Source organism: Poecile atricapillus, chromosome 14 (assembly GCF_030490865.1).
Source record: "Poecile atricapillus isolate bPoeAtr1 chromosome 14, bPoeAtr1.hap1, whole genome shotgun sequence".
Classification (NCBI taxonomy): Eukaryota; Metazoa; Chordata; class Aves; order Passeriformes; family Paridae; genus Poecile; species Poecile atricapillus.
The window spans coordinates 3,903,069-3,916,088 of record NC_081262.1 but is presented as its reverse complement, the minus strand read 5'-3'; the positions used below and the strand labels follow the sequence as shown (position 1 = coordinate 3,916,088).

General features: G+C 45.5%; 1 protein-coding gene across 1 annotated transcript in view; it reads left to right on the top strand.

The window, feature by feature from the left end:
* Positions 1–10,712: 10,712 nt before the first annotated feature.
* GSG1L (GSG1 like) overlaps positions 10,713–13,020 on the top strand; it is a 55,849-nt gene continuing 53,541 nt past the window's right edge. Inside the window, exon 1 of the mRNA XM_058849722.1 lies at positions 10,713–11,296. Within this exon, the coding sequence (XP_058705705.1) occupies positions 10,996–11,296 (301 nt within the window). The 5' untranslated portion in view covers positions 10,713–10,995. The remainder of the gene's footprint in view (positions 11,297–13,020) is intronic.

Sequence of the window (13,020 nt, the reverse complement as noted above, 5' to 3'; positions counted from 1 at the left end):
TTTATTTTTAGCCTTTAGGGAGAAGAAAATTGTGGGTGAATTATTTAAAAGAGAGAGGATTGGAGTAAAGAAAGATTGGGAAAAGTCAGAGAAAGGTAGGCTCCAGAAATAGTAAAAGAATTGGGTGAAGAGAAAAAAATATGTGTGAATAGTGGTCAGGATTGTCCAGGGTGCCTCCTGGGCATCCCTGTGGCTCAACACCATACCTGAAACAGAACAGTGATTATTTCCCACAAGGCAGATGTGTTGCTGTGGTCAGCAGAGCCAGGGTGAGGGGCAGATGCAGTGCTTATCTTGGCAAACAGAGGAATGTCAGGCTGGATGGATGAAGCATCACAGCATTACCATTTAGTGACCATCCCAGGCCTGGCAATGCCATTATCCTCCAGGTATCTTGTCCTCTTAAGGAGAGAAATTGCAAAAGACAAGAGTAATTCCTTCTAAATACAAATAAAATACAGGTGTTCTGTATATTGCAATTATGGCTGTCACATTAGAAAAAAAGTCATTTATCACCCTTTAAGCAGAGACCTGTGTCAGCAGGGCATGAAAAGACATAGATCTGAGAAGCTTCTTTCAAAAGCTCTCAGTGGTTTTAATGACACGCAGAACATCTCGAAGAATTCACCTTTTCCAGTCCCATTCTTGCAACCTTGTGTGAGGCCATGGGGTGGCAACAAAGCACCGTGGAAAGGCAGGAGTGGCTCAGGAGCCTGTACCTGTGCTCTGCCCAGGCAATGCCTTCCCTGGCTCCTGCAGCTCATTTTCCTCTAGCACCCCACTTCTCGGTTTATTCCTGTCTCATTAGCTTCTTTCTGGGCACTATTGGAGTGCAGCGCTTCGGTGTTGAGTGGTAAGGTTGATATTGCTGAATATTGAGCAAATTGCAGGGTGAGAAAATCCGTGCACATCTGGGCATTGAAGACTCAGCGATCATTATCAGTTTGTTGATAATTAGCTGGGAAATGCCTGGTTAAAAGCACCCATGAGATGCTGGGCTCGGAGAAGATCTGGAAGCAGAGAGGAAAAGGGCGTTTTTATGGGCTGATATGAAAGTGGCCAGCAGGTCTCACCCTCCCTAAAGCAAGCTGGAGCAGCAAGGGGAGGCAAGCAGTGAGTGATTGTGGCAGTGAGCTGCAGTGTGTTTGGGGAGCACAGAACTTCAGTTCCTTGCAGGGTCAGGGGCTCTTGGCCATAAATCCCCTTGCACAGCTTTGCCCAGTGCTTGAATTTTCACAGGCAGCTCCACATCTGAGAAGCCTCACTAGTGGGGCTGGTTTTAGGGAGCTCCTCACGTTTATCCTTATTTTCACCCCATTGATTCAGATGAGTTCAATGTCTTGATTTCTACCACCCCACAGAGGTGTCCCCATGCAGGAAATTATCCTTTGGCTTGTCCATGCTGTAGCTCCAAGAAGCCTCAGCTACTCCTCCTATCTCTTCCCCCAACACTGCTGCGTCTTCAGAATCACAGAATCAGAATCTTCTGAGCTGGAAGGGACCCACAAGGCCCAACAAGTCCAACTCTGAAATGAACAGCCCACACAGGGATCAAACCCATAATCTTGGCATTATTAGCACCATCCTCTAACCAGCTATGACAGCACCAGCAATTGTTAGGGGTATATAGAAAAGAAGGGAAATAAAAGGCCATTGAATGTGAAGGGCTTTAAAAAATGATTTTAATGTGTATTTTCCAGCTGCACATTAAGCGTAGAGCATATGTTTCTTCCTCACTTGCAATAACAGATTTTATGTCCTTCCTCATTGCCAATAAAGCAGTTAAACTGTTGTAGAAAACTGCACAGACAACATTAAACAAAAGAAACACCGAGAAAAAATTCTTACAGTGGGGACATGGGAGGGAACTGTGTAAGTGCCACTGCCACCTTTAGCAGACTATTCTCAATTTACATTAGGATATTCCAGTTTATGGCAGCTTGAAGCCAAATTTGAGGTGGTGATTGAAAATCCTTTTCAACCTTTTTTTTAAAGAATATGCTGCATTTTGTTGAGCCTGAAAATGATGGTAGAGAACAGGAGCAATTCCCCTTCCCACCAGGTACACAGGAGCAGGGTGGCATTGGCATAGGCAGCTGCCATCAGGGACTCCATAATTCCCTTTCCTGCTATCCAAAAGTTAATTTTGGCGTGGCAAACACTGCCTTTGATAACTGATTCTGCTCCCACCACCACGATAGCGTCTTGCAAAAAGGCCCAGAGCAGTCACCACAATGAGGAATCTACAGATGAGCTTTGCTCTGTTCCTTCCCCTTCTTGAGGTACTAAGTGGCTTCATTTCCTTCAAAATAAACTTTTCTACTTTTCCCAAAAAGTCTTGCATGGAAATAAAGCACAAACCTGCACTGTCTTTTGAGCAAGTTTTGGTTTTGTGCTCTGTCACATGTGGGATGTGAGTCCAAAAACCCAACCTTTTGTGAAGACTTTGTAAGGACAGAAGGAATGGTAATTAGAACAAAGGAATGGTAATTAGAACAGTTTTTAAAGAACAAGTTATGAAGATCAGCATAAAAACTGTTGATTACCTGAGCTTTTGAGCAGAGTTTTGTATTGCTACATTGACAAGAAAGCAAGGAATTCAATTATCTGTTCCATGACACTAACAGGCTGGAATATAGGATAATTTTCCCTCTGAAGTATATTTCATTAGAAGTACATTGTTTTTTGCAATTTTTATTCAGTCCAGCATTTCCCTCTCCAATCAAATGGAGATCTTTAACTTGATAAATTACCATTTTACATGTTTCCTGCATTACTGCTTTATATTTTGTCTCTTAAAAAATCTAGAAGTAACCAAAAGCACTGCTTTGACTGCAAATCACTTCAGTTTCTGGTGAAGCTGGTACTCTGTCCTGCAAATAAACTGCTACAAAAATAATAAACATCCAAACCAGAGACAGATATTTATTGTTTAAAGAATTTGCCTACAGATGATTCTATTGCTATTACAGTGCAAAACTGCAGAAACAGAAAATTACTCAGTTCACATCTCTTGTGGTGTTCCTCAATAAACAGAACTACTAAAAAAAACCCCAGAAATTACTAAATCAAGATATAAAAGCAATTAAAAGATGGCAAGGTTAAGTGAAATTGCCCAAGTAAATACTGCACACGGAGCCCTAATTTGGTTTCCTGCAGCGCATGGGCTATAATTTAGCTGTTATTACAGAAATGGCCCCGTCTGAGGATTTTAATGTCCATGATTTGCTTGGGATCAACTCAGACCTTTGTTAAGTGCCAAGGACATTCTGTCCCTGTGCAGACAGTGGTCCTACCACAGACACCCTGCCCACCCCACAGCCCCCAGCCAGGGGTGGCAGCAGCTTCCACTGGAGTTACACATCCTCAGTGCTGGAATCAAGCAGAGACACGAGGACACTGCCAGCCTGAGCTCTGCTGATGTGGCTGCACCTGATGGTGCTGAGGGCTGGCTTGAGGAGGGGCCTGGGCAATATCTGATTTGTTAAAAAAAAAAAAAATTATATTATTCTTTCTTTGATCAGACATCTGAACCAAGAGCATGAGGCCTGTGTAAAGAATGAGCAAAGGTTTAAGTCAATATATTCTACCTGCCAAACAATTCCCATTTGGCAGAACTATTTTAACAGAGTGCTCTATATCTGTATCAAACCCTGCAGCCTCTGTTAAGGGTGTTGTACTAACACACACAAATATCAGGGGGCTGTGGAACCTGAATGACTTAGGCACTAACAGTGAGAAAAGGAAGGTCTCTTCAAAGATGCACACAACGTCCAAGGTCAAGTGGGGAGGTAGAGTGTTCCCTACCTGAGACCTTGGAGGATAGAAATAGAAATAGAGAATAGAGAATAGATAAACTGAGAATAGACAAGACTTTTCCCCATCCAAAACCCAGTCAAGGAATGGGTTGGAAAGAGGAAATATTCATGACCAGCTGTGAAGCTGGAAATACAGCTCCCAAGCTGAGCAGTCAGTATGATACCGCTGAACTTATCCCTCCTGTAGTTTCATTCCCATTTAAGTTCCCAGAAGATTCATAACATTTTCCCTTTGAAGAATTGCTCTCTCATTTTGCCCCTTTGCTGAGGCCAGAGAGTTCACATGGACCTGTGAGAGTGGTCTTTGATACCAGGCAGCTGCAGCTCTGTACTTATTATCATATGTTCTGTGGTCTCTAAACCAGCCTTTCCCTGCACCATGCCTCCTGCTCTCTGCTCTCACTCTGCTGAGTGTCCTGCTCGTCCTCCAGGTTGCTCATATATCTCCTCCCTCCTGCTGCTCTCCAGACAGGCTGATGGCTAACATTTTCCCTCTTTCTGCCAACTCCCAGCCTTGACTCCCTCTTCTGCCATCTGCTACAACTTCATTGTGAAATTTGACATTGTTCGCAGCACTCTGCTGGGTTTGGTGCTGCCTCAAAAGTCCTGCAGTTTGGAGGATGCCTCTCCCCAGGACACTCTGTGCCATTTTGGGACAGTCTAACCCAGCCCTTCTCAGGCAGTTTGGCATTTTCTTAGTCACTTTTGCATCCTCATTCACTTTCCTTCCAATGCACTGTGAAATGCTGTCCCCAGGCAGGCAGAAGCTTTCCATGCACCAGCCTGTCTTCTGCCTGCTGACCTTTTCTCTTCCCCCTGGAACAGTTATGCAATTACCTGCCTTTGCTCTGGAGATCTTTGTCACTATGTTTTGCGTTTAGTATTGATCTCTTGATTTTTAGTTTGGTTGCTTTGTCTCCTGCTCTACTCCTGGGGGAGAGATTTCTGCTCAAATTGAGGTTTGCTGCTGAAACGTTTAAAACCTGCTGGCTGTATGTATAAATTTGCTGTGTTCTGTAACTTCTCTCTCAATGTAGGCCAAATGCAGTGTCCTGTTACATTCAGCTTCCAGAGCCAGCTTGGCCACCCTGCCTTCCTGTGGCAAGCAAGCCTTGCCCTCATCTTCAGCATCACTGCCCTGATGGGACCATGGGCACATCCCAGGGGCTCTTGGAACACACCCCCAGGGACACAATGTGCACCCATCTTCTGAAAATCTCCATGGCCCCATCAAAAAGCCATCCCTGCACAAAAGCAGCCTCTTCTACTCCGCTCTGGTAAAGTCGATTTCCCCAAGTGCATTTTGCACAGGTTCTAATTTCTGCAGAGAAGATACAGAAACATGAAGCTCCAGGTACAGAGCATGCTCAAACAAATCTCCCTTATCACTCTTTTCTGAACTAAAATCCCACTGCAAATCATAATCTACCTCTTAAAATGCCTGGACATATGGATGAATCCTAATTATGGAAAAAAATACATGGACATACAAATAAGCAACATTATTCTTCGTATAAATGACACCAAATGCACGCAGTTTACTCCTTTGCCAGGCAGAAACTGAAAACTACAGACATTTAAATGTTCTAGCGTCTGTCCCTAAAAATACATTGATAAGAGAAGGGAAAAAATGTCTTAAAAAACACAGCAAGCAACTAATATAAATTAATTCATCTGTAGTTAGTGGATTAGGCACTTCCAAAAGCACAGTGGGATATGACAATATATAACTTTATATGAATATAGAAATCAGATGCCTGGGTTATAAAGGAGCATGTTTGGGTAATGAACCCTTTGACATTTCTCAGCACTGCTCTCTTTGTTGTGGCCACTTTTGCTCTGGGGCTGCTTTCATGCCAGGCCAGGGTGCCCAGGAATATTGAAAGACTCACAAGCTGCCATTAAGGCTTTGATGTGCAAGAATGCTTCTTTAATTGCAGCAATAAAGAATGAAGTGGGTTCTGCTTTAAGAGTTCTTCTTAAGTAGGCCTGTAGCTTCTTGTAATAACTTGGACATTTCAAAGTTAGCCTTAACAAAGAGCACTAAATATTAATTAAACTTTCATCTTAATCCAATCCAACTGTCAATTGCGAGGAAATAATTCTTGTAACTCTAAGACAGAAAAATTTCTAATTCAGGATCAAAAGTAGGAGAACATTTCATTTCATTCACTCCCACCATGGGTGGGCACATGTAAATAGCTCGTTGGGAATTGCCTCAGGAATATCGTGCTTGCTCAGCCCTGACCTTTTGGACTGCCTCTTCAGGCAACTCAGCCAGTCAGCTCTCCCAGACACGAATCAAGACATGACTCAGACCTCTCACTTCTTTTCATCTCCCTTCCTCTCCACCAGCTGCTGGAAGAATTTAACTCAAATAGGAGATCAGTACAAACCTGCTGGCATCCCAGTGCCCCCCAGTTTGGCACAAGGAGCGGTGCTGGATGATGGATGTGGCACTGTTTGGGACAGTCAGGGACCCTGTGTGTGGCAGGAGGGTGCCTGCAGTCCCTGCAGTCCCAGCCAGGATGGGCAATCTGGGCTGGTCACAGCATCCACAGCAGATCCTCTGCAGAGGGCACTCAGGGATGTCTTGTCCACTGGCCACTGACCGAGGAAATTGTTATGGGAGAAGCAACAGTTTATTTTACCATTTTCATTTCTGTCAAGACTGCTAAAGGTCTTTGCTACAGTACTTGTCAGAAACCATTTTTTGCCTGGTTGCTTTAGGAACAGGGAGAATTTCCTGAGCAATCTTCTTGTCCTTGCCTAAATGCCCACTAGCAAAGTACGTGAAAGACACGCTGCAAGTCGTTAAATTAAAGTGGTGACCAAGATTTCCTGTGGTATCAATATTCAGCCCACCTTCACATGGAGCCCTAGGGGCTCCCCCTTTGCTGAGGGCTTCGTTTCTGTCAGAAAATCAGGATTATCTCTCAGCAGCGTCTCTGAGAGGAGCAGGAGTGTCCAGCCCAGCCTGTGTGCTCAGAGTGCCAAGCATCACTGCTGAACACAGACTGCTTTGGGTCAGAGAGCCAAGAAATAGATAAAAACCGGGGTGAAAACAGCAAAAAGGAGCCTGAGTCTGGACTGGAGAGAACACAAACTTCACAGCTGGGTAAAACAATCTGGGGAAATATGGACAGGATTTCCATCCCAACCCTCTTCTCCAAATATCAAAATAAAGCCCATTAAGTGACTGAGGTAAGGAGAAACTTCCCACTTTGCTGGACAGAGCTGAGACAGGGAAGGTATATTGGGGGCACAGCAGTAATTCATATTTACCATGAAAAAGATGAAAAAAGATGAAAAAAGATGAAAAATATGAGCTTTGCAGAGCTCTATGTCAAGGGAGGAAAATTCCAAGTAGAAAAGGAGATTTTGAGCCATTTGCAAGACAAATGAATTGAACAAATGAATCCTGTGGCTCCGTGGTGCTGAGGAAAAGCAAAGAGGAGCTGCCAGGAGGGGTCCAGTCCAAAGTGGCAGGAGGAGCTGGGAAATCCAGTCCAGTGACAGCTGAGAAGGACAAAGTAAACACATGAGGAAGCCCAGGAGGAACAGAGCTGTAAGAAATGCAAATTTAAATAAAAGCCATAGGGGGTTTAAAGCGTTGATTTAAATCCAGCATACAATCCCACGTATTTGACATTGCTGGTTCCAAATAAACAGCCAGACTGAGCTCACCATGTCCCCAGCAGCAGCAGAGGACCCAAAAGTAGGGCTTCCTCTCACTTTAGTGAATGGTGCCTCTGTTTTCCACCAGTGAAAAACAGAGCCTGATTGAAAGATTCCTTTTGCAAAAGCTATCATTATTTTGAATCCTCCGGGTCAAATTCTTTTTGTACAGGAGTAAATACTGAGCAATAAAAATTTGCACTGATCCTATAAGAAATACTAAAGGAAAAGGGGTTACTATAACCTGTGAAGGTAATTTTTCTCACAGTATCAGAGAGAAGTTGTTGCTGCAGAAAGGTTTTTAAAGATTCTTGTAGCCACAACCTGGAAAACTACATCTCTGTAGCATTCAAACCCTTCTACGTTATCATTAAAGATAATACCACATAAATACTCCTTAATCCAGGCATCTGAACTGACTTCTGCAACATATGTATGATCTTTCCATTTTTATACACAACAGATCTGATAAACAGAGATTATATAAAGAGAAGTCGTTGGAGTATTACAGCATGAGTATAGCAAAGAACAGTTTCCTTCTTTTCAAGTAATCCAAACAATGAAAAAAAACTGATTTTCTTAGGAAAAAGAAAATTATTCATACTAAAAAAATTCTCTGACTGAGCCTACTTTACTTTGTGCTCAGTATTTTTAAATGCTTAAGATTCTAAAAGCTCTGTATCACAAAGCAAACCAAATTTCTGCTTTATTTTGCCTTTGTTTCGTTTTTTGTTTTTTTAATTTACTGCCACCATGTCGGTTCTCAACAACTCTGCCAGTCTGAAAAACAAAAAATGAAGAAGATAAGGAGGAACAGAAATAGGAATATCTGTTAGGATTAGGAATAAAAACAAAATGTAAGAAGTTAATAAGGGATAATTTTGTCCCAGATAACAAAAGTCTTGGATGGCCACCCCTCAGGGAGATGGGCACAGCGAGAAGCAGAGTGTGCAGGCGTTGGTGCTGCAGGCCAGAAAACACAATCCACAGGGCAATAGGTAGAGAAAATCTGTGAGAAAAGAGCTGTAAAGACCTATATTCACACTTGGAGAAGTGTGATGATTCAGATGCTGGCAGCTGCTTGAAAGACAGTCCTGAAGAACAGCACCAGCTTTCTTGTGAAGGCTTTCTGTCAAAGTTTCAAGTGTTTTATTTATTCCTCTTAGCGAGTGGATAACCCTGACAAACACAGGAACACCACAAAGGCATTACTGAGTAAACATCCTGCAACTTAAAAATAATTGAAGTAATAATCCTGTGGTCCTCTGTATAGCTATCACTTCGATTTCTTGCATGCAATAAAAACCAAGGAGAGAATGCTGATGATTTGGCTGCAAGATGTAATTCTGCAAGGGCTGGGACAGAGAGAGGTGCTGTGCAATCCCAACAGGACGAGGAGAGGCACTCTGCTAGTGCAGCCCCCAGGGAAAAACCTGGCCCTGAGGAGGTGACACTCATCAGGGCAAGGCAAAGGCTCTTGGGCACAAAGTCATTTCACCAAACTTGCAGAGCTGCCATCACAATTGTTCTCACAGAGCCCTGTGAGTTTTCTCACAAAACTTCTCTATTAACTTTCCAGTTTATTTATAACGAAAAATGACCAAAGCCTAGTGAGTGTAGAAACAGTGGAAAATCTCATCAACAGTTGTGCTCAGACATTCGGGACAGGCACCAAAAAGAGCCACAACGAGTCCTGTGGCTACCTGTGAGGGGGCACCAGGAAGGCAGGAACAGGTCCCAGAAGCCTTAAGGAGAACCCTCACCTCATTCTCGCTGGCTTTCTGAAGGAGCTGGGGAAGCTGCCCCCCGTGTCCTGCCTGCAGGCAGCAAAGCACAGCACGAGCTTTGCCCGTGGGCTCCATGAGCACTGTCCTGTCTGCCAGTATGAGCCCGCTTGGCTACGTAGATATTTCTGGGGAAAGCCACTGCTGGACTGCTCTGAGAGGCCACCAGCACCCCCATGGCCCCTGCACGGAGTCCAGACCAGAAGGAAACACCACTCAGAAGGCACAACAGCTTCTTCACCACAGAAAACTGCCTCCATCTGCCAAGGGGCTGAACTGTTGTGTGACAAGAGTGGCCAGGCTCAGGGCTGGGGTCTCATGGGTTGTGCCTCCACCACCACCGGGTGCTCTGCTCCTCACGGCACTCAGCGCTCACCAGAGAGCTCTGAGCAATGGGCAAAGGGGTCAGAAACTCTACGAGCCAGCTGGACATCATGAGAGGACAATACACTTCTCTGTGGAAATGGAATATTGAGTATTAAGTGTTCCCTGCTCTCAGCATTGCCATCTGGTGAATAAAGCCCGGGGTTTGCTCTAATTAGTTCTGTCTGTCCACACAAAGCAGGACCTACAAAATTTCCTCTAGATCCACTTCAACCAAAACACCTGCAAGAGCAGTGTCTGGGAACAAAAGCCTGGGCAAGGGGCTCCACTTGGTGTTGTGAAAGATGTGGGTTTCACACATCACACCCTTTCAAACCTAAATTCCTCTGGGGCTGCCTGAGCAAGACTCTGAAGAAAGACATTTACACCATTATGCCAGAAGCAGAATCAAGCCCTGGATTTACTACTCTAGCTCAGAGCAGAAATGCTGAAGTATCACTCCATCCCTCCTCCTCCTGGACAAATCATTACCCTGTGGTATACAAAAAATACCTTTCACAGCTCAAAATAATAATAATAATAATAATAATAATAATAATAATAATAATAATAATAATAATAATAATAATAATAATAATAATAATAATAATAATAATAATAATAATAATAATAATAATCTTATACTAATACTAATAGTAATAATAATAGTGATAGTGATAGTAATAATAATAATAATACTGATAGTAATAATAATAATACTGATAGTGATAGTAATAATAATAATAATAATAGTGATAGTGATAGTAATAATAATAATGATTCTTTTCGGGACTGAGCCGTGCCACCTCCCCCTGCCCGGCGTGCTGCAGTGGGCTCGGAGCGGTGCCGGGCACGGTGGCAGCGGGTGGCAGCTGTCCCTGCCTCCTCCTGCCGCACGCTGAGCCGCTCCTGCCCATCCTACGGGAGCAGGGGACAGCGAGGCTGGCAGCCTGCAGGTGTCTCCCGGCGGAGGAGGCTGCGGAGCCCCTGGGGAGGATGATGAGTGGTAGCCGAGCAGATGTTCAGTCGCCGCTGGTGCTCCTCGGGAGGCAGAGCCGCTCCGCTGCCCTCAGCGCGCTGAAGCTCGGCGGCTGCGAGGGACCGGCCCCGCTCCGGCAGCTGCGGAGGCTCTAACGCACAAAGACAGCGCTTCAAGGCTAGGGGAGAATGGGAGCCTGCCTGCACGGCTTCCTCCACCGCTTCCACGGCGCACTGCGAGAGGCTGAGAGTTTTGGTGCCTGGACAACTGGATTCTGAATCGTGAGAGGCTTTGAAACCCCCCCCCCTCCCAAATAAAACAAACCCCTTTGACTTCTTCTCTCAGCAGGAGGGGGAGGGAGGGCGGATTTACCATGAAGACAAATCGAAGATGCAGAGCCCTGCTAGCAGTGAGTCTGAATCTGATGGCTCTCCTCTTCTCTACAACAGCTTTTATCACGACCCACTGGTGTGAGGGCACACAGAGGGTCCCCAAGCCGAGCTGTGGGAAAGAGAAGAAGACAAACTGCCTCAACTACGGCGGGAATGAGACTGCAAATGAGACGAACCAGAATGTGGTTCATTACAGCTGGGAGACGGGAGATGACCGCTTCCTTTTCAGGTATTTCCACACTGGGATCTGGTACTCCTGTGAGGAAAATATCAATGCTGCTGGTAAGTATAAAACAACTTCCTGGCAGCCTGTGTAGCTCCGTGTTCTCCTCGGTGTGATAGGCGGCGGGCGAGCCGTTCCGAGCCCTACCTTAGAGCAGATTCGCCCTGCGGAGAGAGGCAGGGTTCTAACAGTTCTCTGTCGAAGAGCAACCTGTTTCCTGCGGGAGCAGCGATTTGCTTGTTTACCTGCTGGCTGCTGCAGGCTCGGAGCTCTCCGTGCCGGGCACTGCGGCCCCGGGCGGGCAGCGCTCGGCTCCGGCCGCTGCTCGGAGCGCGGCTCGGGGGGCTCTGACACCCCCTGCAATGCCCCCAGCACAGCGGCAGCACACAGCTCACGGGTTTCACCAGCTGCAGCCCAGCCTGGCCCTTTTCCCCTCTCCCTGAAGTAAATGACCACCCGCGAGCCCGCCCCGGTGTGTTTATTGAGCAGAGAAATTCAGCTAAAGGGCACAAGTGGGCACGGGAAAGCTCCTTTCTGTTCCCTGCTCAGCTATTTCCTTGCTGGGAACCACTCAAAAAGACATCTCTCCAGCTTATCAGTGCATTCATTTCCTCTGCTGTAGCCTGGCACTTCCCAAGGAATAAAACACTGGAGGGTGGATGGCAGGCAGCTGCCCTGGGACCGATTTAAGTCTCAGCAGATGCAAACTGACAGCCCCTACTCCCAGAGCTGTCTGCTAGAGCTAACATCCACACTCTGCCTTTGAAAGGGCTCTTTTCTGGCTTATGTGACTGAGAAATAAAGTTTACAAATGTGACACTGTATGAGATGATGGGTTGTGGATACTTGCTCCTCACTGGGCTGTTCCCACCCCATCCTGCCACTGCCCGAGGAGTAGATCAGGGAGCTGGTCCTTCGCTGCTGGGAGAGAGAAACAGTTAACCGTGGATGTGTTATCTCTCTGAGAACACAGTCTCTCTGCTAATGGGAAGTTTAGGGTAGAATTGTGGTAGAATTGATAGAATTCTCTGTGAGAATGTACTATTAAATGGGGCAAACCTGGGGAAGTGCTCACAGCCTGTTTCATCCCAAGGGGTTGTGTATTCTCCCTGGTGTTTTTGAGGAGAGTACTTGCAGAATTAGTTGTTTATTAAAACTCTATTTAATGTAAAAAAAGGAAAGTTCATGGACTCCAGCATTGGGACTGTGACGGCTCCAGGCTGAAATGAGAGCACCAAAGCAACACTCTTGACGTTAGAAAGAAAAACACAGAAAAAAAGCTTATTTGTCTTACTGATTTGGGAATCAGCTTAGGCCACAGCAGCCTGAGTGAGCAGCCTAAGACTCTCTGGCTTTTTGAGCATCTTAGCTGGGGTTGGCACGATCAAGGATGCCCATATTTCTGGCAGATACTGAAATCTTTCCAAGTCCAGATTTATGTGTGAGATAAGTTGTAACTGTGTGACTCTAGCCCACTCAGAAAAGTGAGTTATCTGTGGGAGAAGAGAAACACAGTGATGTATTCTGCACCGGGTAAACAAAGCTGTGCTGTAGCGGGTGATTTCAGGAGAGAGTTGGAAGCCAGCTTTGAAAAGTTATGGTGAAAGCAGGAGGGAAGGGGTTGCTTCTCCCTCCCCACACCCCCACAGCAGCTCAGTGAGTGTATCCTCTTATTTGAAACTCTTCAGTTAGCAAACTAGGAGTGACCAGCCTTTGGAAGTGACCCAGGAAGGTACAGAGATGTACTGGCTTAGACAGACAGCTGCCTCTTTCAGATTTACCG